The sequence below is a fragment of the Numida meleagris genome, chromosome 13, assembly GCF_002078875.1.
Source record: "Numida meleagris isolate 19003 breed g44 Domestic line chromosome 13, NumMel1.0, whole genome shotgun sequence".
Taxonomy (NCBI): Eukaryota; Metazoa; Chordata; class Aves; order Galliformes; family Numididae; genus Numida; species Numida meleagris.
The window spans coordinates 13,345,347-13,372,842 of NC_034421.1; the positions used below are offsets into that span (position 1 = coordinate 13,345,347).

The 27,496-nt window shown below is 42.9% G+C and overlaps 1 protein-coding gene across 10 annotated transcripts in view; it reads left to right on the top strand.

The window, feature by feature from the left end:
* Positions 1–27,496, top strand: part of C13H16orf71 (chromosome 13 C16orf71 homolog) — an 84,531-nt gene that overhangs the window by 20,125 nt on the left and 36,910 nt on the right. For 7 of the 10 annotated variants that reach the window (XM_021411312.1, XM_021411313.1, XM_021411307.1 and 4 more), the window contains 5 exons: positions 6,685–6,873; positions 13,796–13,990; positions 22,193–22,303; positions 24,477–24,621; positions 26,770–27,082. In XM_021411312.1, coding sequence (XP_021266987.1) covers positions 6,685–6,873; positions 13,796–13,990; positions 22,193–22,303; positions 24,477–24,621; positions 26,770–27,082 — 953 coding nt within the window. The remainder of the gene's footprint in view (positions 1–6,684; positions 6,874–13,795; positions 13,991–22,192; positions 22,304–24,476; positions 24,622–26,769; positions 27,083–27,496) is intronic. The other 3 variants (XM_021411310.1, XM_021411311.1, XM_021411315.1) reach the window with 3 other exon arrangements.

Sequence of the window (27,496 nt, forward strand, 5' to 3'; positions counted from 1 at the left end):
TGTGGGAGCTGAAGAAGGACTTGAGACAGCATAGTTAGCTCCCTTCTTTTTTCTTTTCCAATGGGATTTCCTAGAATACCACAGCAATGTATATAAAAAGATATATAAACTAAAAAACGAGGGAAAAGTAAGGCCTTTCTCCAGTTAAGTGTGTGGTGAATGTCCTGGAGTATCAAACTAGAGCCCTGCCAGCAGTATTTAAAGCCAGCCAGGAGCATGTGCCAAACAGCAGCTTAGCTTCCAGATGGCTGAGGACCACTCTGTGCCCTGCTCAGTATTTCGAAGTGGCCGTGTACAATTTCCTTCCCTGCTGCAAGTATGGAAATGACCACACGTTTTGTTTGAGAGGCAGCTGGAAATCAGCTGAAGAACAAAGGAGGAAGGATCAGAGATGAGTTTTGAAAGTTTCCTGATAGTTTTACACCATTCCCTTTCAAAGTATGTTACAGGCTTTTGATAATGTAGCTAGAGAGCAACTAGAATAAGGAAATGTTATGCTCACTTTGCAGTTTCATAGAGAAGGAATCCATCCCGGAGCCAGGAGTAAGGCACAAGTTCTTAATTCCGAGACCTGCCCTCACATGAGATCTGTAATTTAACTTTCTATTTATTCCAGCTGCTGTTTGTTAGCTAGGAGCAGAAAATCAGTTGAGCAGGAGCTTTTTGTTCCATGTGCTTAGAAATCAGCACAGCAAGGCTCTGAATCCCTCTAAGTGTTACTAAATGTAAACACCAATGGTGGAAAAGGCACTTCTCATTTTCAATGGTTATGTCTCAGAAAGCAAACAAAATCAAATGGGATTCAGTGCAACTTTGATTTAGATCTTAGTGCAATGTTCAGTGTTTCTGTGTTTACCTGAGGAGTCGAGCCTTTATCAGTCATTTTTCCCACATCTAGCAAATAAAGAAGCTGTGTCTTTAGCATCTTACCATTCACTTGTGCCAATTGCTTGAACATTTTTAGCTGCACTCAGGTTTGTTGCTGTTTATGTTTTTTCTTTTTTGTGAATATATTTAGGTGAAAAATACCCATTTCTAAACACTTTTTGTTAGTTAGCATGCTTCATAACCACACAAATGTTCCGTGTTCTCATGAACATTAGAATTATGCTGGAGTTGTCCTCAGTCATCTGAAAACTGGGCTGGTATTTGACACGTTCTCCTAGCTGGTGTTAAATACTCATTAGCACTTAGAATGTTCTAATTAAGTATTTCAAGGAGCGATTCTGTCAAGGAAGTCATAGCCACTCTGTGCTTTCCCCATCGCTGCTGACTGAAAGGTGTTCTTTTTTCATTCACAATATTATGATCTTGTGATCTTAGACTAACTAGAAATATCTTGTCCAGGAAAGAGCATTAGCTGGCTGTGTAAGACTGATAATGTTCCAGATCCAGGACAGAGCAAGAAATCACAGGAAGTCACTCTGGTGTATACGAGAGAGACTGTGTGACAAGGGCAGTGCTGCGTGCTCACATTAGGAGTACTGGCAGCACAGCCAGAAGTGAGCAGGTTGGGACAGAGAGCATTGTCTAACGTAAAACATTCTTCTAATTTGGGAGCAAATGCTCAATGCTGTGGACTTGTCTTGATAGCAGAATAAATGAATTTTGGTCCAAAAACCCTTTCCTGCCTGTGGTCCTGAATGGCCACACGTTCATGCTCATGACCACACTCGTTGCTAACCTATTTTTGGGCCGTGTCCTTGGCTCTTATGCGGGAAGGTTTATACACTTTCTACTAGCGTAGGTGAGCTATTCTAGTGAAGCAGATAAGGATTTTCTTATAGGGAACTGAGGGTAGAATAATATGGATGGGATGAGAAGAGATTGCTGCAGAACTCTGGCATGTTTTTAGCCAGAAATCTAACTGGTCCTAGCTATCGTTAGCTGTCTGCCAGGGCTGTGGTGGATATAACACTACTTAGATGGCACTGAGAGTTGGCAATGCTCAGATGGCAGCAACGTAAAACAGCGTGCCAAGTGAGTTTTGCTGTCCATGGTTCTTGTGCCAAGCAGAGCTTAGTGCCACGCTTGTGTGTCACATCTGAACCATGCTCCCATACGCTGTGATTTCTGGTGACGTTTCTCTCTGACACTTTGTCCTCTTCATGCTTCAGCAGAAGCAATGGTTGGCATTAGTCTCTCTATGATACCAGGGATGGGTAAGTGGTTCCTTCTGAACCAGGAGGGATTGTATTCTTTAGGACCGAGAATAAGATTAACTGTCCAGAACAGGAAGGTAACTTTCAGCAAAGAAAATTTCTTCATGATTTTTTTAACTTAACCTCACACGATATATAATCCCTGAAGTGGAGATCTACAGAGATCACAGCAAATCATGCTTCCATTACTCAGCTCTTTGAATTCCTACAATTTTCCTCTGGCAGAGTTATCTGCTTTGGAGGATCATTCCTCATCCATTTTGGCAATCTGAAGCTCAGTTCAAGTCAGGATTTCAATAATATCTTGCTACCATCGTATTTTTCAGGTCCGTAACCTCAGCACGTTTGATATTCAGGAGCCATTCGTGCTATATAGAGTGAATCTAGTACAAAATTGCATTAACAGAAAGACCATTCAGACCATTAACATCCATCATACTCTCCTTTTTGTTATTAAATGTTGCCTTCATAATTACAGTATGTTCTGCCAGTTGCATACAGGAAATGCAAATACTTTCCTCATTCTTACCTATTGCTCCCACTTTGCAATGATAAAGCAGTTCTTTGAATGGTTTCAGGGTTTATTCCGCAACTTAATTTCAGGAATTTCAGGTAATCTAACAGATGGCATTGTCATCATTTTTCCTTCCCCACAGAATGAAAATGAGCTAACACATGATATTTCCAATATGTCTTCATTCATTGCAGGATTTTTTTAGATGCCATGAAATGTGTTATCTGCTTTGGTTTAGAGAGAGGGACAGAAATGTTAAGTGCATCCTAACTATCCTGACTACCTACTGTCCTACATTAACTCTATGGGTAATGGATGGATAACCACATAATCAGCATGCTTGTGTTTTGTATTGTGAGCTCTACCCACTGCAAAGCAGGAACATGCAATGCTAGAGCAATTTCAGCATAAGAGCACAGAATTTTCATTATAGAAATTAGCTGGAGCTGCTAAAGTACCTAGAAATCAGTTCACATTTACAAATGCACAGCAGATGTATCCTTTGGCAGAAGATTTCTGCAGTCAGTAATTTGCCATTCATCAGGGATTGCCTCTTAAATCTGTGATCCAAGCTAGGGTGCGGATGACACAGAAGGATAAATTTAGACATGGCTGAAAACAATTATTTTGATTAAGCCCCCAGCCAATGAGAGTAAGATTGCTCCTATTCCTTCCCTTCCCCCTCATTCACCTCCTCCAGTGAAGAAGGAGGAGTCTTCGTAAGTATACCTTAATCTGTTTTACATGCAGTAGGTGCTTTGATTTAGCTCTCACTGCTGTAGGGTCTTCTCAGTGTAGTAGAGTACCTCTGAATGTGATATCTTGGTTCAGCATTCTCATCAGCTTAGTTTGTGTTGGAAGAGGTGCGAGAAGGGAAATGCCAAAGTTTTCCTTAGCTCCAAAAGCAAAACTGAATCTGTGAAGCTTGCTTCTCCTTGACCTACCGCTCCACTGAGAGATAACCCTCAAACTGGGTGAGCTGATTCTAATGAGAAATACTGATTGCTTCCTTAGATCTCTCTGAAATATTGAAGAAGTGAACTTCCCAACTGTGTGCTGTAGCGTGCTTCTCAGCAGTGGCTGGATGCCAACCGCTTGTGGTTGCTCTCAGCTCTGTACCTCGCTGGAAACCAGCAGCGGACCCTGAGCTGCCCCTTTGTCATTCTGCCCTCTAACAGCTTTGATAATGTTTCTCAGTTTTAGGGCAACGGAAGTGTTTGTCCAATCCAGTATGCAGGCATAGGAAAAGCAATGCCAACTGGTCTTTTCAAAACCCATCAACAAAAGCATCATTTAACCAATTAGAGCTGTTTTATTAGAAACAAAGTGACATTAATCTTGGCCAACAAACTTGCCTCTACTAAGCTTCAGCTTGCTGTGATTATGAACAGCTCCAATTAAAAATAAAAAAAATAGATCAAGTAGCACTTCTAAGATGATTGTCTGTGCAGATCCCTTCAAATTATGACTTTTGAGGTGTTTTTTTAATGATATAGTTTATTTGGGAGATGTGCCTCCATGTGCTTAACTTCAGCATCACTGTAGCTGCAGGCTGGGAGATACAGCTATCCCTAAGGTATAGGGACTCATGAGTTGACCTTGCAACTCATTTTGTGCTTCTTTTTGACGTGGTTTTTGGGGGGGAAATTATTTAAATTTTTGTATAAAGTAACTTGAAGTGTGGTGTTCTTTGGCTGCCCGGTGTGGCTGGTGCTGCTTCTTGCACTGTTCTTGTATTATGGTGGAGGAGGATGGCCAGAACTGAGTGTGAAGGGGCATTTGGAAAATCAAGCTGAAGAGTTGTAAGCTGCAATGCTGTAGACTGTAATTGCAAAATAAAATAGCAAGTGCTTTGGAAACAGGAAATTTCCTCTTATTTACACCATGGTAATTGCTGGTGTTTGAGTACAATCAGCTGCAAGCCTGCATGTGATTGACAGCACAATTCTAGCCAGAGCAACCAAAAATAGCTCAGGATTTTTTTCTGTCTTTTTATAATCTAATACTGTCACAAAAGCCAGTGTAGTATGTAGGGAAATTGGACTCTCTTTATAGATAGACTAGGCCAGTTGGCCAATGCTGAGGGTAGGCATACTAAGAAAGCAGTTAATGCCAGTGACGTCAGCAATTCTTGCCTGCAGTTAGGTAGAATGAGCTCCTTTTCAGTTTTTTTTTGTTCATTAATCTTAATATTTCTGCAGTTAATTAACTTCTATGCCTAGGTCTTTGGAGTAAGGAGGCTGACAGAGGAAAGGGGAAGGAGCAGTATTCAAAACCTCACTTGCTCTCAGGAGGAGCCTTAATAAGCAGAGAACTACAATTAGCTGATTGTGGTCGGAAAGCTTACTGAGTCCCATGCTGATGGGCCAAACAGACTTGGAATACTCTGAAATTGCTGCTTAAGCATCAGTAGATACTGGTTTAATCTTTAGCTCTGGAGTTGCTGCCTGTCCCTTATGGTGCTCCCCATGTGCTTGTTGAGAGAGGAAGGAAAAATCATTTCTCCGATACGGGCTGCAGAAGAAGGCCACGCTTTCCTGAAAGTCTCCAACTTTCATTTCAGGCCTCTTCCTTGGAGAATTGTGACGGTGTTTCCAAAGCCCCGTTAGCTCCCCAGGACTACATTAGTAGTGCAGATCTGCAGCATCAGAAGATTTGTATGACTGTTTTTCCTTTAGTGCTAATTGCAGTTTTCATTTGGTGCTTTTAGGCAGTACTGTGTCTGCGGCGGGTACCTTAGCAGCAAAATAACTGGGCAACACAGTAGGTCTGCTTTTGAACACTCTAATTCAGAATTAAAGTAGCTTTAATTGGATTTAGCTTATTTTCCTCCCAAAGTGAATTCAAGTAAATCAAATTAAGGTTAATTCAATGTAAGGGCGTGGGTGGGCATCCTCATTAAGGGCTCCTTGGAGCATCTGAGAACACAACTGCCCAGCTGTTCCTCAGCGCCCTTCTGCCCTCACTGTGTTCTTGCTGCACTCCCACAGCTCGGCTCACGGAACAGGGTGCTCACTACTCTCATACTGTGGTAGGTCATTTCTGATTAATTTTGCTCACCTCAATTAGCAGTTTAGTCTGTTGGCTGATCGTATTGACATGCATGGGAAATGCGGTCACGTTGCACCCCGCAGTGGGAACGTAGCCTTCATCTGATGCTGTAACAAGTAGCTAGGAAACACCATGAACAGCTCCAGCTCTTTGTAAATGAATCCCTGCCCATACCTGTAGAATGTATGCTCTCAGGGTGCCTTGGGGAGGCCCTTAGGCTCCTTATTAAAGGATCATAACTGTTGAGGAGCAATGCTCTTATGTATTCTGGAAACTATTTCTGATTTTGAGACTAGCTTCCTGATTTACAGAAGAAATGTCAGGGCAGCAGAATAGAGATAGGAATAGCAAACCAGCTAACAATTACAGCAGCAGCTATGGCATCTTTGGAAGAACAATGGAGATCCCATGAACTATAATCCCCCAGCTCTAGCTTGGGGTTGTTTGTTCAAGAATAGATCTCAAGGGAGAGGGATTTGCATCCTAAATAACCAAGTATCAATACTAAAGTAGAGAAAAGAAATGAGTTCAGCTAAATGTAACATCATCTGTGAACAAGGCAAGTTAGATGAAGGAGAAAATAATGAGAATTTTGACACTTCTATCCATGATTGCTTTGAAGGTGTTTCACTCATTAAAAAAAATTAACACTGAATCTTAAAGAATGCAGAATGAATTTGATCGAACTATATCCAGCTGTGACCCTGCCCTTCCATTTAACAAACAGTGTGAGACTAAATGAAGACCCAGGTAACAGCTCTCCAAGAAAATCTGGGGTGTTCCAGAAGGTGGCATAGATATAATGACCCACCTTCTATGGCTTCTGCTTCCTCTCTGATAAATGCTCACTAGATATTAATTGCCCCTCCTGTGATGGCAATGAGTATAATTCATTTGTGATAATGAATACAGTTCCAGTAATCCAAATTATATTCATTTTCCTATTTTTTTTAACAGGAAGGCTCTTATTTGCCAATTGTTGATGCACTGCCTGGGCCGGGCAGTCTGAGGGATGAAGTGCTGCTGATGCTTTGGCTGTTGAGCTGTGGCCAGGTACCTACAGATCAGTGCAGTGGGCAGATGCCTAGCACTGTGCTGAGAGCAGCTCACATCTACCGTGCCCCGGTGACATGGCTTCTATCTCTGGTGAGTCCACGCAGTGACAGTGCACAAAAGAAGCTTCTGCACGATTAAGGACGTGCTTTGCCCTCCAGTGAATAGGTTCTTGAAATTTCCTTTTTCCAACAGCTGCAAAACAGCTAAGCAAAGGGGAATTTATGTCCTAACTTGCCTCAAAATAAGTAATCCTAAGTCCTGCTGGATCATGCCTGTATTTTGCGAAGGACATGGCACAGAAAGTAAAAATAAAAAGAAATTAAGTTTTTTTTTAAAAAAAAAAAAGCGGTGAGCCAAAATCAAAATAATCAGAAGTGACCAGTGAAAGCAGAGGATTAATTATTGTCCTCATCAGAACTGTCATCTCTGTCCGTCTGCTTTTCTCACCACTTCTAATTAAGAATGGGCCCTTTCTGAAAGTCAAGGGAGCTATAAGTAAGTGATGGTCTGTTTCATCATAATTGTCCTTTGGATCACACCTTTTCCCCTTCCAAAGAAACCCCCTTTTCCTCACTTCTCCCATTAATCTGCTGTTACTCTTTTCTAGGGGGGAAAAGAAAATCTTTTTTCCTTTTCCTCTCCCTTCCCCCTCCTTGGTTGTTGGCCTCATTCTTTCCCCTGTTTAAAGACATTGGCATACCAATTCATGCGCTCAAGGTAAATTTCACCCTGAGCGGACAGCATGCACAAGGCTTTTAAGTCACTTAAACCCCACTTAAATAGTATTAATTGTTAATGATGTTCACGCTTCCATTAAGACTTTGCTAACATTCTGTAATGTTAGTTCAATACTAATGAAAATTGCCACTTGAACAGCCCCAGAGTCTGAATCTTCCATTCAGAAAATAGTTAGCTCATGATCAGCTGAAGTGCGAGCTTCCTTCCCTTTACTCCCACATAGAAATCCTGAGCTCTGACTTGCAGCAGCTCTCTCCAAGCATGAAAGGGTATCTCAGCCTCCAGGGCTCAACATTGCTCTGCTGGGACTGTAAGGTCAAATGTTGTGATGGAGTTTGTGCTTCGTACAAACTGGGGTGAAAGCCACAAATTGATTTCATAGAGTTGTAGCATATCCTGAGGTTCCCAAACAGCTGCTGGATAGCAATGAAAAATAGTCTGCATTTCTGTAATGAAGGAAAAGTTGAAGTGTTTTAGACCCAATTCTCATCTGTATCTGTGTAATTTCAAGGTTTCTCTCGTTTCCTGGCATGTGTAAATCAACATATCTTCAAGAAAATCAATAAAGATATGCTGATCTCTAACAGTGGAGAACGTAGTCTTCCAAACGTAAGCATTTCCCAGTAGCAGAACTGCTATGGAAATTCCTGTGTAAAAAGGGCCAGTGTTTAAAGGACTTGGTAGTGTAATTATGAGTGATGCCACTGACCTGTACAGCATTTTGAAAATGCACTCACACCCTGTGTTGAGAACACTTCTAAAGGCATTTATCTCCCTGTAAATAGCTTTGTTTTATGTATGCGGTAAATAGCAGAGCTGTTAATTCATCTAGAGATCATGGTGAAGGTATAAACCATGACAAGGCTTAAGTGCTTTCTGTACTCACCAGAACCCTGGCGAAGAATTGCAGTCCTGTAATGTAGACTTCATCTAGTACATGACCTGGGTGAGGGATCTTTGCCTATGTTTCTCTTGCTAGGCAGCTTTTCTTGTCTATGTATACCTTTCATGCAGTTCTTTGCACTCTTTGCCCTGCTACCCAGGTTTTGGGATGCTTTGCAGCACTATGTTGCCTCCCCAGGCTGTCTCATTCATCTTTTCTGTCTCTTTTCAACCCAGTAGTAAGGTTTCTCATATATTTCACTCTACTTTGGGCAGCATTATGAGCCAATGAGTTATCTATCCTCCTGGAGTCTCATCTCTGGCCCTAAACTGGTATGTTTAAAAGATGCCATCTTGAGATTGGCAGAAGTCCCTTTGTATCCCCCTTGTTTTGGATCCAATATGTATATCAGTAGATAGTCCTTTGTGAGAGGCATTCTACATGTGAGAAAATCCATCAAAGAGTAATCACCTCGAGTCTAACTACAACGTGGATTGACTGATAGGGTTTTGACTACTAGTAATCACTAATACGATTGATGAAGGCTTATTCTAAAGCCTGCACTAGCTCCTCAGAATGATGTAATCACTTAGCATTGATTTTTGAATTTAGATTGTATTATCTCATTACTGTTAATAAAGGCAGCACACGTCACCACTGTGACGTGAATGTGCAGTGTTGGCAGGAACTGTTCTCAGTTCTTGCTACGCTGGGGATGGAATGTAGGTTCTTCCTTTCACATTGTGAATCTGGTGGAAGTTAGAGTATGCAAGTTATGAGAGTCCTCGCTGATAAAATAAAACCTATGACTTATCAAAGCCTACATGTTATTCCTATTTAATTTGTTGTTATTGATTTTCCTATTGGCTAAACTTCAGCTAATCCTCTAACCAAGTGAGAGTGCTCCCTGGATTATTATACATTATGTGGCTCTGCTCAAAAGCAACAGAGCGAGATAAGGGGGTTATCTTCAGCCTCTAAATCCAGCCATCTGAAAAAATGGAGTTCAAATGGATTTACAGGTGCCTCCTGTGAAAATGAAAGGTGGACCCAAAGCTCCATTTCGGGTGGTAGGGCTACAGCAGACCTGGGAAGAGGATGGATTGCCCCTGTATGCTTGTCTAATGCCAACAGATGGATCTTCAGCCCAGGACAGCATTAAGATGAAAGCAAGCAGGATTTACCTGTGCTAGTCATATGGAACTACCATAGGCTATTACCACTACTTTTCACTAGGAACCAGGCTTGGGTATGCAAATTTAAGCTCAAATCTCAGTGAGCCAGGATAGAAAAGTGTAAGTGTTGCTCTAAATTAGATGAAGCCCAGTACTGTGGGAACTGAAGGACTGCTTGCAGCTAATTGCCAGCTCAAGCTGTCCTTGGTTGTGCTGATTTTGTGCAGATGAGAAACCAGCTCTTTATAGCAAAGACTTTTGTTTCTGCTGCTCATTAACTGTTAATGTGTTTTTGCTGGTGGTAGCCTCACAATGCGGAGATTTGCCTGGATCCAGAGGAGACCTATCTTTGACATGTGTTACGTTTTGCGCTGTTATTTTTTTAACCATGTGAAGAGTGTGACTTATGAGAGGGAACATTGCCTTCCTATTTGAATCCCAGGAGTCAGGGCCCAGAGAAAGGACCTGAGATCCTGTTCCTTCTGTCCTGCTAGACTGTAGAGTCTGTGTTGCACAACAGAACACCAAGCTGAAAGGTCTAGCACGCAAGCTGAAAATCTAGCATGTGTAGGTGGCACGATGTAACATAAGGCATGATACGAGCTTGTGTCCTGAAAACAGTGGAGCAATGAAGTAGCAACTCTGGGCCCTGAGTTGTTGATTCTGTCTTTTAACAGAGCTAATCTGAAATAGGTTGATTCTCTAAGCATCTTGATGCATCTGTTTTGTTTTCCTCTTTGATGACTGCTTGTTAGGTCCTGTCCTGAGACCTACTGTGGCTTTGCTAATCCTGCCTGGTATGGACACCTACACCCGTGTCGTATCAATGGAAGATGTCCCCAGATGTATTTAGTGAACAGTGATCCTTGCGTACCTGTGATCTCCCACAAGTCACTTGCATGAATAACGTTCCTGTTACTGAATAAACTTAGCTGAGATGCTGGCCATGTGCTTTGTGGGGCGTGCTAAGTATCTCCCAGCTCGCTCAAAGCAACCCTTGTAGCTCTGGGAAACTAGTGCTGGGTTTTCTATTCCTACCATCACGTAAAGCTTAAATGGAAACAGAGGTGTAAACATGTTTTAAAAATATGCTTAGGCCTCCTTTGCTTAGCTGTGGCAAGCATTCTTTGCTCGCAACTGTCTGCCTATGAGCAGTAAAGATTGAATTTCCCATGATGTATCATAAAGCCTGCAGTATGACAGCCGAGGCTCCAGTGTTCACACGAGTAAATGATTGATGTTGGCAACAAATGTCATGATTAAAATACTACCGAAAAAAAACAACCCCAAAACAATAAGCAACTCCTCTATTAATGCTCAGGCATCTGTTGGCAGAAGCAGCAGGGCTAATGAGAGAAAGCACCCTACTAAGCTGGGCGAGGGCTTGATGTTGATTGCAGTCTAAGGTGACAGAATTCAAGAAATTTTCTGTGAAACAAAGATAATGGAGGAACAGTGACTGACCTGCCTTCTGTCCATTGGCCTTGTTGCTCTCTAATTGCAGATGAGGAGGTGGCCAAAGCATCAGAGTTGTTGAGCGCTGAGTATGCTCAAAATACATACCTAGTGTCAAGTAATTGAATGAATGCTTGAAGCTGCAAGCTCAGGTTGCTCTGAACGTTTGGTTGGAGCTGGGGAGGGTTATAGCACTGCTTGGCAGAATCAGCCATGTGGAGTTTCCAGTCCATGTGTAAATTGTAAATGCTATTTTACTGCCCTATTTGCAGTCATGGACAGCACTGCTGAGTTCAGCTGGTACGGAGAAAGGTGAACACGCCACGCATTCCAATGGTGTTGCTCCAAGCAAGACTATGTGTAACTGAGGTTTTCTCTCGTTAGAAGCCCTGCTGGATGTCATAGTGATAACAATGGCTTTTGTCAGTTTTGCTTTCTTGAGGCATTTGTAAAGCTGCTGCTCTTTCCCCAACAGAGATTTAAGTTGATAGGAACAACAAAAGTCTTTCAGAAACGTCAGCCACAACAGAGACAAACAGAAAACAACAGCAACTCGTTCTGTCTTCCTGTGAGCTGTTGTTGGAGAGAAACGTGGTAGATTTTACTTTGCACGCTCAGATCTTCAGTCTGGTGCTGTAGAGTTGATGTAGAATATGTTAATGGTTGAATTGGCTAACAAAATTCTTCTGTTGTGACCCTTACTGTTTCTTGTTGTAGTTGTCTCCTATGAACACAATAAGAACCAATTACTGGGCTTACCTTCAAAATATGAATAGCCAGGAAAAATAACCACTCCCAAGCATTCTTGATACATCTACTGACTAAAAGTATGCAGGGGAATTTTAGTTATGTTCTTTAGATTATGTAGAAAGACACGTCAAGTAGTGTCAATTTTAACTACCAGTATTATGACAAATTGATATTCTAATGCTTCTAACATGCAGAGTCCATTTTCAGTGCTGGAGATGGATGTTTACCAATTACACAACATACTGGATGCAGATGTTTCCCCACTTGCTGCTAGGAAAGAAATGTCCATCTTTCTGTATCTGTATCTCATTGATAGCAGCAGAACAGCAGTTGTCCATAGATTTTCTTCAGGCTGTAATATGAATATGATTTTTACAGCAGACATTGAATTGCTAGTCTACGAGCCTGAGGACCAGCTTATATTGAGAGGGCAAGGTTTCTTCTTCTGCAGCTTGCCTCGCTGGTAATGCCCAAGCCTGGACATCCTGAGCATATCTTTCATATGGTTATGAATTTCCTACTAATTTCTCAGGAAAAAAAGCTGTCTTCAGCAGATCAACTTTTGGCCTATTCAGTTACAATGGCATCCGTTCCTATATCAAGTGTTTCTGCAAGGTTTTATTCAGCGTATGTCATTCTGGGTGTTGTTTGTTTTGCTTGTTTTTATTTCAGCCTTCCTCCCAAAGAACCAATGAAAATGAGTCAAATTTGAATATCTCTGCGTGGTTTTGGCTTCTTGAGTTGTTGGAACAAATGCTTATCCACTCAGCTCTTGTGATTTCTGCATGCACATTGAGTTGTGTTCACGGGCAAGAGTGATGGGAACTAGGTTTGTACAGAGAATGCTTTCTGAGAATCTCCTTGGCGTTCCCAATGAGGCACACTAGCACCACGCACAGCAACACGGTGCTTCTCTGCACACTTAATCACTTGAGGGTTCCGTGGTGCTTTGGAAGAGCTCGTGATCTCCATTACTGGATCTGGGGCTTTTTTGGAGACCTTTACTGCTTGAGCTCTCATTTCTAGCTGCCGTAGGAGATGAGGTGTAGAGAAGATGCCTTGCATATTTGCTGATTCTGTTCATTTCTGATTGGGCCTCACTGAGGTCACAAATTTTGTTCTAATTAAGAACCAACTTGAAAGAACAAAGGGTGTAGAGTGGAGGTTAAATGATGGAAAAATGTAATAAAGCTGTGCAGTTTTCAATATTAATGTATCAATATTAATGTTAGAATCAATCTTTAAAAATCCTGGAATTAATAAATATTTTCATTTTATCCTTATGAAACCCTTTGCAAATTAATGTCTTGTTTGAGTGCTTTATAGTCCTGTTTATGACACTTTCTCCCTCTTCAATGTGGTATATAAAGTGATTCAGAACAATATTTGTGGGCTGACAGATGTCACGAGCCTGCTTTTTTGTACCGGTGTCTTGCTACCAACTGAAGATTGCTGTTAACACTCCAGTTGTCATCTGTGATGGAGTTTTATAGCTGAGCAGTCTGAGTGCATCAAGGACTCTGATGGAAGGGCAGTGCTGCTAATCATCCCGTCCCCTTCAGCAGAGGGGTCTTTGAGGCTAGCCCTTATGGAAGCGCGTCCCCAGCTCGTGGGGTGAGCCTTTCCACACAGGCATGACTGATTGTTGTGGACAACACCTGCTCTCAAGCTCCATCACCCATGTCAGAAACCCAGGCAGTATCAGGGACTTCAGTTCTGCCCTTGGACCTGGAAGTGGAGCCTGTGTAGGGTGGCAGCAGGACTCTGGGGGGAGTGCGTTTCTGTGGGTAAGGGGCCCAAGTTCAGAAGCTGTGGGTGTAGATGCAGGCTCTGATGGTTTGGGAGGCTGCGAGTTAAATGAGGGCTTGGAGACACTGAAGTACAGTTGTGTGGCAAATGCATGAGGCAGGGATTGTTGCAGACAAAAAGCTGCTGCAGGTGCACGGTGCAGCACAGAACAGGAGGCTCCTGCTGCCGTCATCGATGCATTTTAATTGTTGATTCTTTGCAGACTAGAGAAGATCTCCAGGAAACATCCATTTTTTACCAGAGGATTTCTGAATTTCTATCCCATACGTGGCTTCCAGATGTTATCTGGTGGAGGGCAGAACTGCGCAGTTGCTTCCAAAACCACCTGTATCCACTCCTTCCTGAAATTCCCTCTGTCCTGCTCAGTTACATCGCTGCTGTTGATTCTGATCCTCAGGTACTGTATATAAATGCTTGGACTTGATATTTTTTTCCTCACTATGGCCGGTAGAAGTTATCCTCTTGTGTCACAGGTATTTTTGTTTGGTTTAGCTGAGGATTTAAACTCTCTTTTAAAATAAGTACTTGCAAGCAGTGCTGATTTTCCTCTGATGGGTATGAGTTTACAAGGAGATAGCACTGTCTAAAATCAAGCGATTAAAATTGCTTGCCTAGAAAAGCCTGGAAGAACGTTCACCTCATGCTATTTGAAAGCAGAATAATTAACTTTTTCACTTCTGTCAGTTTAGCAAGTGCTTCATAACAGATATTCAAAGGAATGAAATGTTCCAAGAATCCATGTACTTTGGGCTTATTGGGGGAGCTTATTCCCCGTAGACCTCAACCATTGCTATTAGGGCTCTAAGCACTTACCAGCCAACCCTACATAGCAAATATTTACACTGGCTTTTCAAAGAAGCCCTGAATGCCACCTTATTTCTATAGCTTTTGAAGGAATGTTCTATATTCCTATTATGTCGTCAGCCTTGAGTTGACTGTATTTTTTTCCCCAGTGTTCCTAAATCAAGAAAAAAACAGGAGATACAATTCTGGGTAATGGTGAAGACTGCAATTCTGGTTAATAACAAAGTTTAGTTCTGAAAATAATGTAGCATGAGAACTTTCCAGTAATCCCCAAACCTGGTTGAGATTGCTATTACAATGTGAGAATCAATGCCATGAAAGCTTAGGAGCTTAGCAGTGCACTTAGCAATTTGCCTAAAGGTTTATCCCACTTCTGTGAAGGAAAAGGAGGCTTAATATTGTTGATTTGCAGTCACTGTGGCTTTCAAGCACAGGCGAGTGCAATAAAGCAAGCTGACGTACTTGTAAAAGATAAATCTGCTGTATGCTTGTAAAGCATCATTTAAAACTGGGCTTTTATGCAAATCCCCTATTAGGGGAATTATAAATCATTAGAAGTTGAACAGCAAGATAGCTGGCACTTTCTGGAGGTGGATCTTTGCCTTGATGCCACTGAAAAGTGGAAATCAATTTAAAGGCCACGTTCTTTTCCTGCGCTCAAAAGCTCTGTGCCACCCAGGTTTCCAGCCCCGTGTTGCACTGTGACCACTACGTATCAAGACTGTTTAATAGATGTCTTGCAGTTAAATAGAAAGGCTGCCTTCCCTGAGCACGGCGCAATGAGCCAGGTTCTCAGCAGGCAGCAGCTAACCCTGATGTCTGCCCTGGAGCATTACAAAGCGCTACCAACTGAGAATGTTCCCCAGCGTCATTAAAATACGACCTGTGCGAGTTCTGTACTGGAAATTCAGTGTCATATTTTTAACTTCGTTGGCTTGAAGGCTGTGTTCAAGGCCCGTGGTTATAGTTTTTATTTTTATTTATTTTGGGGTGGTGTATTCAAACCTGAACTGATCCAAGTACTCGGTACTAGATATTGGGAAAGCAAGCAGTGAATGCCATGGGTTGCTTAGCCTGGAACACAAGTCCTGGTGGGTGGAGGAAACAAATGGGTAGGAGGGGAGGGAAGAAGAGCATCAGGTAGAACTGCTGCCTGCTTGTGTACTGACTAATTCTGTGAGTGATTTTACAAGCAATTGATAGTAGTAATTGTAATTACATTTAAGCCCTTTGTTAAAGTGTAAGCCAAGGCCTTGTTCTTAACCGGTTGTTCTAGTGTTTTTCTTCAGTCTGTTCTGAACCCTGAACAGACTGCTTTTTTTTTTTGCTATCTTTCTGTGGGGCTTTCTTGTTAATACAAGATAAACAGCCTATCAACCTGCAGTAACTGACTTTAGATATGAAGAGTAAACTCACAGAGCATTAAAACCCCAGGTTAGGAGTGACATAATCCCCACGGAAGACATTAACTGTGACATTCCCTGCCAGCAAAAAGAGAACTGTGCCAAAATGGCATAGAAGTACTTGTTTCTTGTTAAGCCTTAGAATGCAAACCTTGACCTTGGGGACACAGGAAATGCACAGCCAGCATTGGTGCTCATGTGCCTCTGCTTGTTTGTTTCAATACAGTGTGCTGGATTCTATTGTCCTCTTTCTGGTGTTCTGGAGCCTGGGGCTCTTGCCCAAAGGGTACAGTCCTAACACTCCCCTGCACTATATATATATAATGTATATTGTATTTTTTTTAAGCTCCAGGGAAGTGCTTGTGTTGTACTTGCTGGGGATTAGTTTCCTATGTGCTCCTTCTTCAGTTAGTTTCCCTCCTGACTTCCAGTGCAAGGGTGGTTTTGTCTTCTTTTTTGGACAACAGTGCCAGTTAAAGGCAAGTCTACACAAAGTCTTCTCTTTGCTTTTCACTGAAGCAAAGCTCCATTATTATTATTATTATTATGCAATTTGTGCTACGTATGGATGAGAATTCCGGAACTGGATTCAGAGCACCAAATTTGCCTTAATGTTGTAACTCAGTGCTGCAAAAATCTTTACATGGCAGAGGCTGAACTAGAGGAGAGGAAGTTTGGTGTGTGGGAGAGAGCTTGCAAAGTGTACCACAGCTCTTTCATGTGGTATTTCTGTAACACAGATGCAGACTTCTGGGATTTTCCTGCAGGCAAGTTGGTGGCACCTGTGTGTTACCAGAAGAGCTCTGAAATAGCCATGTAGCACAAGAACACTGGTGAGATTAGAAATCACTGTTTCATGCTATGGGAAAGTGGGCACAGATTCATCACTTGTTACTTTGTGCACTTGTGGCACCTAATGTGGACATGGGTATATTAGTCTTTGAAGATAGAGTGAAGGGCATCTCAAAATGATGCTCCAGATCTACTGATGGTGACAGCCTGCACAGGGTGACCCTTCTAACTCAGCCCCTTAGGTTAAATCCTTGCCTGGGGTGCTGCAGCTCTCTAAACTGCGTGGAAAGAGGAAAGCTGCTTGATGTGAAACTCAGAGACAGTAACAGGTCTCCCAGGAGATGCTGCAGAAACGATGCTTGTGCAACATTCAAAGCAAGAGTGGAAAACAATCGGACAAGCTGATGTGTCTCAGCAGAATACAAAGAAACTTTTTGGGTTCTTCACTTTTGCCTAGAAATGAGGAAGCTCTTTCCAAACTAAAACTTTCCAATGGGACCAGAACCATCTACAGGAGAAGTTGGAGGGGAAAAAAAAAGAGATGGAAAGGATTACTTTGACCCCTCACATTTCCTTCTGCTCTTCTCCATACAATGCATCCCATAGGAAATGTACAGTTGTTATTTTGTATTTTATCATGAGCCTGACAAGAAGACCCTGAGCTGTGGAGTTGGAATACTGTGATGTTGTTTCACTGCTGAGCATCGTGGCTGCTGAGCATGATGCCAAAGCTTCAAGCACTTGATCGCTGAGCTGCTGAACAGAGCATTAGAGTACTGGACACGTGCATGAGCAAGGTAAAGGACCCAGAACGGTACCTCCACATCTGCGTACCCAAATGAGAGAGCTGGTGGACTGCTGAGACTTGCAGATGGTGCACGTTGGCCTCTAAGATCTACAGGTCCTCCAGGATGAAATGGTGAAAGAGGAGATCTGTTCATCTTGTGCGTTGTTTTCCAAACTTTGCTTGTGTCTCATCTTGACCCGAGTTGGCAGAAGAGTCAGGCTTTTGTCTCAGGCACCCTGGATCTGCTGTGCAGCCTGATAAAGTCATATCAATAGCTTTGGTGAGAGCACTTACGTACATCTTGCACGTCATTTGGCTGATGAGTCCATGTGGAGATGAGTCACCTGTGGGTGAGACATCCTGGGGCCTCTTCTATATGCATTTTTATAATTGAATCCTGAGCTGCATGGCTGTATCTCAGAGGCTTCATGAGGCAGAAGTGGGGAACCTGACATCCTGGCAGAGCCCTGTTAGTTTGTCATGTCTATTTGTAACTAGAAAGCCTTCACCTTTTGGATGGAGAAGGGACTACAGTGATGTCAGCCTGAGTTGATACAGAGTGGAAGACATAGCCTGGGGAAGAGTAAACCATTAGAGTTATTCACTTTTCCTAAAACCTGGAAGCTCACATTTAAATTGTGGCCGTTACCAATTATTGCAGAAGACAGCAGTTGAAAAGAACCATCAAACTAATGTGCTTAGCCATTAGTACTGTGTGTGAGGGGCAGAATAGGTGGAAATGACTCCCTCATCCTTTTTCTGGTTGACATCTCTTTGTTTATTTGAAAGGGAGGCAAGAGGAAGTGAAATGCATCTTCACGCTGCCCGAAACACAGTTGCCAGAACCACACATGTTCAATGACAAACTCCTTAACTAGCCCTCTCTGTCCTAGGCCTTTCTGCTGCCTGGCATCTTCCTACTGTGCTTGCCCATTTCCTGCACTGGGTCCGTAGCAATCTGAAGTGAGCATGCAGAACGGGGAAGGAAAATTGTGAAGAAAACAACCTTTGTGTTAATCTGGATTCCACAAGGAGTACTGCACTGATGCATGGGGGTTCAAGACAGTGGAGAGAGGAGAATGTTTGGGGATAACACAGTCTAACTCGAGTATGATTTAGAGCGTCACATCAGACGTGAGCTTTGCTTGCATGTTAGTGTGGAGGCCTTTGCTAGAATGAGACTGGTGCTTCATCTGCTGCTGTGGTCAGTGGGGCTGAAAGGGAGATGTTATTTATGTACTGGATTCACAATCTGACGTTGGAGGTAGTGGAGGATGGAGCATTGTTCTAAGAGGGATCTAGGTGCTGCCTCAATGAGGGTGGCTGAGCAAGTCTTCCCATTGGAAAGCACTTTGCGTGCAAGGAGATGAGGTGCTGGAGTACAAAATTCTTCCTGCAGCTCCTGTTCTCCTGCTGTGGCTGGGAAGCAGTCTAGAAAACTCATTGCAACTTGAAAGACTTTCTTAGATCATCTGACAGCAAAAGCTATTTCTTTGCTCTCAGATATGAGAACAGAATGCACTGTAAGCAAGAGGAAGAGATATTGGATTTGGTCATACTTCTATATAACAGTTAAAGGTTCATGCTTTTGATCTACACAGCTCCGGTCTTCTCTGAAATGTGCTTATTCTTGTTTCTGCTCAGTGTTTTGCTGTGGATTTCCTTCCCATGGCTGTCTGGCTTCATCTTGGTAACGCTGTCTGAAACAAAGCTCTGGTTTTTTTTTTAATGCTCCTTGGAAAACGATATGTGTTCAATCCTAGCTGTGATGCAAATTGATTTTTTTCTACTGTTTTAAGGTAGGAGAAATTGGGATTTGTCCCTTCTCCCCCCCCCAGAAAAGGATAATTTTTGACAAAAACGAAGAATACTTACAAATGGGAGGTTGCAGACGTGCCTTCCATTCCTGCTCTTTCTCCTAGCAGCAATATGTATGGAGAGCTATCAGTGCTGTAAGAAGCTCCATTTAGTATGTTTGGAGGTGGTCGTGGAAGTGGTGATGGTTAAGTGATCTGGGGCTTTGAAGCATGTCAAAACCTAAGTCAAAATATCCCAGGGGCTCCTGTAGCTACTACAGGCTGAGTGTAGGATACCTTTTCTCTCTGGTATGATGCCTCTACTGTGAGACATAAGATGATTTGAACATTTTGCAGAGTCTGCAGAGTCTTGCAGAGGAAGCATTTCTGGTTAAGTATCAAAGCTGGTCTGCCTCTTTACCATTCTGCAGAGTGCATGGGGAGGGAGTCTCCTCCCCGCCAAGAGGCAGGTCAGCACTCAGATGATGCATCAGCTAGGCTGGGGGAGACTTTCTGAACTGCTGTGTTTGCACAGAAGCTTTACGGCTCCTGTAATACTATTGGAGGCATAAAAGAGATAAACCAGCCCTGAGGTGAAACCAATGCAATTCTTCTGCCTGTCCTGTCTCTCTTTGTGGAATGGTTTGAAGGTAGGACCAAAGATGACAGTAGCTTAGAGCTGAATAGTGTCAAAATCACCAACATTATTTTGGGAAGAGTAGGGTCAGTCCGCTACCTGGGGAGGATCACTTGTGTGTTATGTGTAAGATAGGGCTCATCTCAATATTGTAAGAACTGACTTGATGCAGTTCTCTGTAAATGCATGGGAAAGCTGCTTTCTTCCTGTGCACTGCATAGGAGGGTGATCTCAGGAATTATCCCCCACTCTCACATTGTGGCGATACTAGACAAAGCAGGGGCTGTCATACTGCAGTCATCTATGTGTATTTTCCTACCCATGGGAAGAAAGTGATTTTCTGGGAGATTGAAGACTTCTCAAGCTTCATTTTCTGCTGCTTTGTGAAATCTCATTCAGGTTGGCTGCTAGAAAACAGAATCTGACAGATCACAGAAACAATTTCCTGTGGGCTTGATTCCCTAATAGGTGTGGCCATGTCCCTGCTCTGCGGGGGTGGGAGGCCAGCGTTCAGCAGCATGCATGCCTTGCATCACAGCTGATCCACAGCTTGCACCAGGTCACTTTTTGAAGGTCAGCTTCACCTTGGGGTTCTCAGCTCGTGTCCTCTCTGTTTGGGTGATTAGAATGAAGATTTCAATGGAAATATTGGCTGGAGTTGCATTGACAACATTTATCCCTTCTTTCTTGGAGGTTTGTAGACTTGGGGTGTGCTCAAGGAGCAGCTTGAATAAGTAAAGACTGGTGTCTTGCTGCGTGTGTGTTTTGAAAGGCTTGTTTCATCCCTCTGTGCTGGCTGCACAAGTATTGGAATGAGAGAGGATCTTCCATTTCTGTAAATCAATGGTTTTCCTCTGTTATTTTCCACAGCACCCAAGTGTAATATCAGGGCTGATGGACAATGAATTTCAGGACAAAATGGACAACGCATGGAGAGATGTCAAAACGCTTGTTTTTGTATAGTTAGGGTGGTTGGAATCAAGGGAAAAATGAAATCCCCAGTTCTACTTCGAGGCAAATATCTTATGAAGCACAGTAAATAAAGGAAGGAGGAAACTCAAAGTCTGCAGAAAAGCAGAAAGGCAGATGTTGGAGGGATTTTAATATTATCCAAATTCATTTCACTTTCCAGTTTTTCAACATGTATAGAATGACATGAAGTGCTTTTTTCTTTTTGCCAAGCAGTGCAAAAAAAAAAAAAAAAAACCCTCTTGATTGACTACAGAAGTAAACAGCATCACAAGTACCTGATCCTCCAGAATGGACACTTCTTCATGCAATTAGGCCATTTTCTGTTCATGGTCAGTCTTGTTGAGACCATGTTGAAATAGAAGTTTTTTTTAAAGGTTTTGCAGCATGTGAGCAAAACTGCTTGAGGAGACGGATTTGTGGCTGTTGAAAATGGAAGCAGAGACCTTAAAATAGTGGAACTATTCTGACTTGCACCTCCCATGCCTAATGCCTCCAAAAGGACATTTTTCTCAGTTTTGGGATGAGTTGTGCCCAATGTTAACTCTGCATAAATGCATCCGTATTTCTGGATCTCAAGAGAAGCATAACTATGAACATCACTTCTTCCCAAACCAGAACTTGACAAACTTGTCTTTCAGAAGCTGCACTCCTTGCTGGGCTATGGCCTTGCTGATGAGGCATTAGAGTCACAGCAAATTCTCATGAGTGACATATCCTTAAACATCCTTAAATTTGTGCTTGTACAGGTTGCTTGCTTGGCTGCCCAGAAAGTGGATGAGAAACAAAATAAGGTGCTGAGATTGGGAAATGCCACGTTTCTTTAATGCTGTGACCTAAATGCCAGAGCCTTTTGCCTGTTCAGGAGTATATGACACAATAAGGCTTACATGTATATGCCACTAGTGCTGATGTGAGCACAGGAGAAGTGTCCTGTTTTGGTTACAGTCATAGAGAAAATAATGCGGTTCTTCCCCTGTCCTTCAGCTTCGTTTGTTAATTAGAGCATTTGCTTTACAAAGCTCTTTTCTGCTGGATGCCCAGCGTGAACATGGAGAATCGAGGCCTCAAGCTGCTGAGCCTGATCCTGCAGTGCTTTTTCCACGCAGCTCCTGTTCACATTAGTGGGCACTGTCCACACTGGAGGGCCATGGTTTTGGACCCTACAAAGATTCAGCCTCTCAAGAAGCAGCTGCAAGTTAATGTTCTTGGGATATGATTTAATTGTAGCTGGTGGTACTGGTACAAAAAAGCAAATTATAGGGTGACGGTACTTGGCTAATAACTCTAATGCATTAGTGTGCATTCTTATGTGTTCTCTAGCCATAAAATTAACCATACTGATTTTTTTCCTAGCTCGTGATTTGAGGGATCACAATGACACAGGTAAGAGCTATCCTTTCTGTTTCAGGCAGCGGAGAAAGTGTTCGCAGTGCCAAGTGGATTTTACTGGCAGGCTGTTGAAACTGATGAAAAATACTTCCCTAACAGCAGTGACATTGAGGCCTGCAGAGGCACCGAGGTAAAATAAATGAATAGACTGATCACCTTTAAGTGACCTGGAATATTTCTGTCCTTAGGATGGTAGAAATACTCAAAGTATTTTTCACCCAAACTTAAATATATCCCCTGAGTCTTCTGTGTCATCAGTATTGATGTACTGATTGCTCTGAGCCACAAAAGATCGAACTATGAAATACACAGGTTGAAGAAACTGCTCCGAAAAGGTGCAATAGACAAATCCTGATAAGCCAAAGCCACGTGGCTTTAACTCAATGTGCAACACAACTTTCACATAACGTATGCTCAGAAATGCTTTTTTTGTTTCTGAAGCTTCTGATGCTGTCTACCTTAGCTACAGTAGCAGTCTATGTTATGTGAACAAGTTGGAAAAAATCCGTACAGATTAACCCAGAAGAAAAAGTTAACGTAACTTGAATTAGCTCACCTTTCCCTCTGTTTTGGAATGCATACCAAAATGTACAGGACCTGTACCTGTGTTTGATGGGTAACTGTGGTAACTCACCTTTGTTAGCTTTGTGCAGCACCACGTGGCATGTTTCATCTGACAGAGTTCAGTTTCAGTCAGGATTGATTCAGGGAGATGGAGATATCTTATGTTCTTCCAGAGCAACCAGCACGTTTGACTAGTAGCTGAGAGTAGTTAGCGTGTACCAGGCTTGCTCCTGGGAGATATCTGAAGACCACAGTTACTTGTTGAAGGTACTGGGCACTTGGCATAGTCAGGAAATACCTCGTCTTCATTATAGTTCCTCGACTTGACTAAGGAGTGTGCCCATACAGAACGTGGCACAGCAAGGGCAGGATGCTCTGTGAGGAAATGGCATGCCAGGAGCTGATATGAACAGCAAGGCGGGGTGCAGTCAGGTGTTTGCCAAGTGAGAAGGGCAGAGCAAGTCCAGCAGCAGTAACCAGGGTCAGCCAAGAGTCCGTAGGGGCCAGGCCAGGCCAGAAAGTCAAGTCAGCAGGTTAGGATAACAGCCAGAATTAGTGATGTATGGGGCTGGGCACCCACACACCTGCAGCAATGCTCAGAGGCTACAGCCAAGTGCCTGGCTGCCAAGCACAGGGCATCAGGCAGTTAGTGAGGTTTTTCAGTGCTGGACAGCTGCAATATCAAAACTGGCCTGGAGCCCAGGCAGCCAAACCCTGGGACTATCAGAGCTGCTACAAAAAAGTGCTTCCTTACTGGCTGCTGCGAACCTTTGGTTAGCATCAGGAGAGCTTGAGCTAGATGAACATAAAGAAAAAGAGCTTTTATTCCTAATTGGACCACTTCCTTATGATTTAAATAAATTTGTAACTTAATTTATCATGATATTATAAGCCTTGTTATGTGTTTATGGGGGAGTAGCATTTCATTTAATGCAACCGGTAGTGATGAATTCATTTGGCATTCAGTGCAGACATAAAGCTTGCTGCTGGCGATAGCATTGTGTGTCTTCATACCCAGGAGAACCATGCACAAACTTGAGGCCAATACAATCATGCTTGTCTGATCTGCACCTAGACAATTTATTACCCACGATGTGTGAAGCACCACACAAGTTTCTGGTGCAAAGCATGTGCTTTTTGAAGCAGTATGTTTCTTTTAGTAGAAAGGTCCAGAGCTCAGAATTATTTGCTTTCCTTTAGGGTATGGACATTCAGTGCGTACAATTGTATGTCTTTCTATTTGCCAGGATGAGCTGAATTGGATTCCTCTGGCAAAGGAAAGTTCAAAATGTAAATCTGGGATGGTGTCTGTCTTTTCATTCTTTATTTTATCTTGATTTTGGCATTTTTGTAGGTATAAAGGAATAACTAGTTGGTCTATTGTAATTTAGCCATCTTTCTGTAGTATGTGGAGTTAAACAGCAGGAGTGATGCACTTTATTCTCTGCCCCACGGAGCCTGCAGTTTTTTACTAGTAGGTTTATGTGATAAAGGCACAATTATGTCAGTAGTAATACATAATAATTATTCAATCACAGCTATCCTGCTTACTATTCAATCTGAAGGTAAAAGCCTACCATGCTGAACTGCATGTAAGCATAGAAGAAAAGCCTCTTTATAGCTCTGATAGCGTAGGCAAGGCTTGGGAATTAAAGGTGAGCCGAAGGAATACAGCTGTGTGGTCACTGTGGACTCGGAAATATTTTGGCTTATTCCTCCACTGTGCTCTTGCTGTTCAGGTTGCCATGGTATTGCTGTTTGAAGCTCTCTTCCGAAGATCCCTAGCTACCCATCACATGTTGCAGCTGGTGCTCAGCTCCGGGCTGGGTATCTGCAGACTCCACCTGCTCTACCCTCAGCGTGATGTGCTGCCCTCCACCTCAGGTGAGGTCTAGTTTTCCTTCAGAGACTCCATCGTGTGATGGTGCTGAGGGGAAGGTCTGTAACTGTACTAAGGTGAAGGATGACCTGGTGCTGTGCACGTGGGGAAGAGGGTATCACATTTCCAAGAGCATCACATCAGTGCTTGTATCTCTCCCAGAAGAAATGATGGAAAGAAACAGCACAAGGTCTTTCATCAGTTCCCGGTGGTGAATATCCCCCAGCTGACTTTTTAGCACTCAATACATTTTTGTGTCTCGAGCTGCTTTTGTTTTTCCTTTGCAGAGACTTTCCCAGATTCCCGTGCTCTAAGCTCCAGGTTTAGGCTCATGCAAATTAGATGCACTAAGTTTCCACAGATTTTTCTGGAGGTTTTAGCTGCAGATAATCCAGCCTCTCTTCCTCATTTGCCCCCATCCCCTCTCTTTTGGGACTTCAGTTTTAACTTGTTCTTCAGGAGCATGGGCAAAAGGAAACTACTGGTCTAACTGTTCTGTAATTGCATCGTCTGATAAGCCATCACCAAAATGTCATGTCACAATTTGTGAATAGAAGATAGTCTGAGATGTGACTGCAAAAAGATGAGGCAAACAAAAACTATATGGGTCCCTGATCTCAAATCCCAAAGCCTGTAATGTCAGACACCAGCATTTTCAAATATTTGCCTATGCCAAGTCTTCATTTTTATCCATTTGTGAAGTAGAGATAATGAAACCTGTCTCAAAGTGTGTGTAGCAGATTATTAGTTGCTAATGCGATATAACCCTAGAACAACAAGCAATTATAGTAGCTGCAAAATGCAGAGATGGACTCGGATATATTGTGGCTAGTGCTTTCTTTTAGCTGAAAGGTTTGCCTATGACACCATAGTGAATACAGGCAATCAGCTTCTACTGGGGGAAGTTCTAGGCAGACTGAGAGAGAAACAAGCTTCCTTCTGCTTAGACGGAAGATGAATGCAGACCTGCTTAATTAGAGACAAATTCTGCAGTCTCTCTACCCCTTTTTACATCTGAAAACCGTAGAAGCAGACTGCCTTAAAAATGGGATTGCAGTTGTCTCAGCATTGTGCATGTAATACGTTCATGCTGATAACTGGAGAAATGAAGGAGGACTGCAGAAACGAGCAAGAAAACCATAAAATCACCAATCATTAAGAGATGACAGGCAGCAGATCTGCTTCAGTGCTCCCAACCCTTGCCATTATTTATGAACATCTTGTATGAAGGACAATTAATTTCAGCTGAGAACTGCTATGTGAGTTTGAAGATTGGATTTTCACTCTTAGCTTGAAAACTTTAAAATGATTATTTTAAATATTTTCAGACCATTTCTCCATTCTCTACCTGTGCTGGAGACTTACGTTCTGGCTTCTGATTCTTATGCAACTCGTGATGTAAATGAATACATTTAAGCCTTGGGGAATGGAATGACAAGTCTTTCTGCTTTTCTACAGTAAGAACTGGAGAGGAGCCAAACTTGCTCTTTTCTGGGGTTACTTATTGAACCCCGACAGCGCTGACACTGAACATGGAGAAGAGTTTGTCAGAGGTATAAGGAAGAATTATTGTAGGAAGTAAGGAAAGCCACAAATCCTGGAGGGGAGATAAAACCTGCTAAGCAAATACTGGGATACATCTTTATGCAACGTAGGGCAAAATCTTTATTTTATACAGAGGGAAATAAACTAGAAAAGAAGTACGTGGATTTCCAGCTTGTGTTCCTCTTCTCAGTTTTCCCATACCTGATGAAAATTACAGAAAGCATTCTTCTCCTCAGGCCCATATTGCCCTGTCTCCCCTTCAGACCCACCAGCCTTCTTTGTGGGTATGGGACAATATACAGCACTAGAAGTTAAAGCGCTGGCTTGTGATGTGTCAGCTGCTCCTTAGTAACTAACCTTGTGAACGTGCTTATCCACACAAATACAAAGCAACCCACTTTTCTTCTATAACAGGTAAGCTACCTTGAGCAATCTCAGATTTACAGTTGGGTAAAAATGTACAGCTGGTTGCCACCCGCAGGCAGGTAACCTGTAGGTTACTTTGTCTAAGTCCAGCTATGACAGACCTGAAAAAAGCACTTGAGTGGAGTGAATGACCTTGGGGTGGGTTGTTCCATGTTTTATTTGCTCATATTTGTCCTTCACAGAAAAACTGCCTTCTTCCTATGCTTCAGAGACTGACAAGGTGCCACCAGTGCTGGCATTAGGTGTGAGAGGACCTAAAGCAATTAGCACCTTGCAGGATATCATTGGGCCATCTGACCCGCAGCTGGCTGGCACAACAGACTGCAGTTCCATCATTGCCATCTACTGCATGAGCCATGCAGAGCCTCTTGTCTACCTGCCCCAACTGGACAGCCGTGTGCGCAGGGAGCTGTGCCTCTGGTTTGGAGGGAGGGCTGCTGACACAGCGCTGCGTGGTGGTGCCCTGGATCTGGCTTGCAGATGCAACGGAACAAGGTGAGGGTGCTGGCCTGCATGCTTCTGAGTGATGGTAGTTCTCACAGGCAAAGTGATGTGGAGCACAGACAAAGCACACAGCTGTCACGTTTGGTCTTTATTGGTCTTCTGCTGAAGCCCTCAGTGAACAAGAGTGAAGGATGGAATCTGTAATTTTTCAATCTTCACATGGATTACTACAGTCTGTAGAAGCACATCTCTCACAGGACCGTCTCCCCTAGATATGTCAGGTGTTGGATTCCTGCAGTTGCCTCCCAACACTTCTTCCCTGGAAGACCTTTAATTTCTACACTTGCAACACCTGGGCCCCCTCTGTGCTGATCAGCCTGGTTTGAAAACTCTTCCAGCTGTGCCTGATGCTGGAGAAAGGCTGCAAGACCCTTTGCCACTGAGAGGCCTGTTCTACAGGAACAG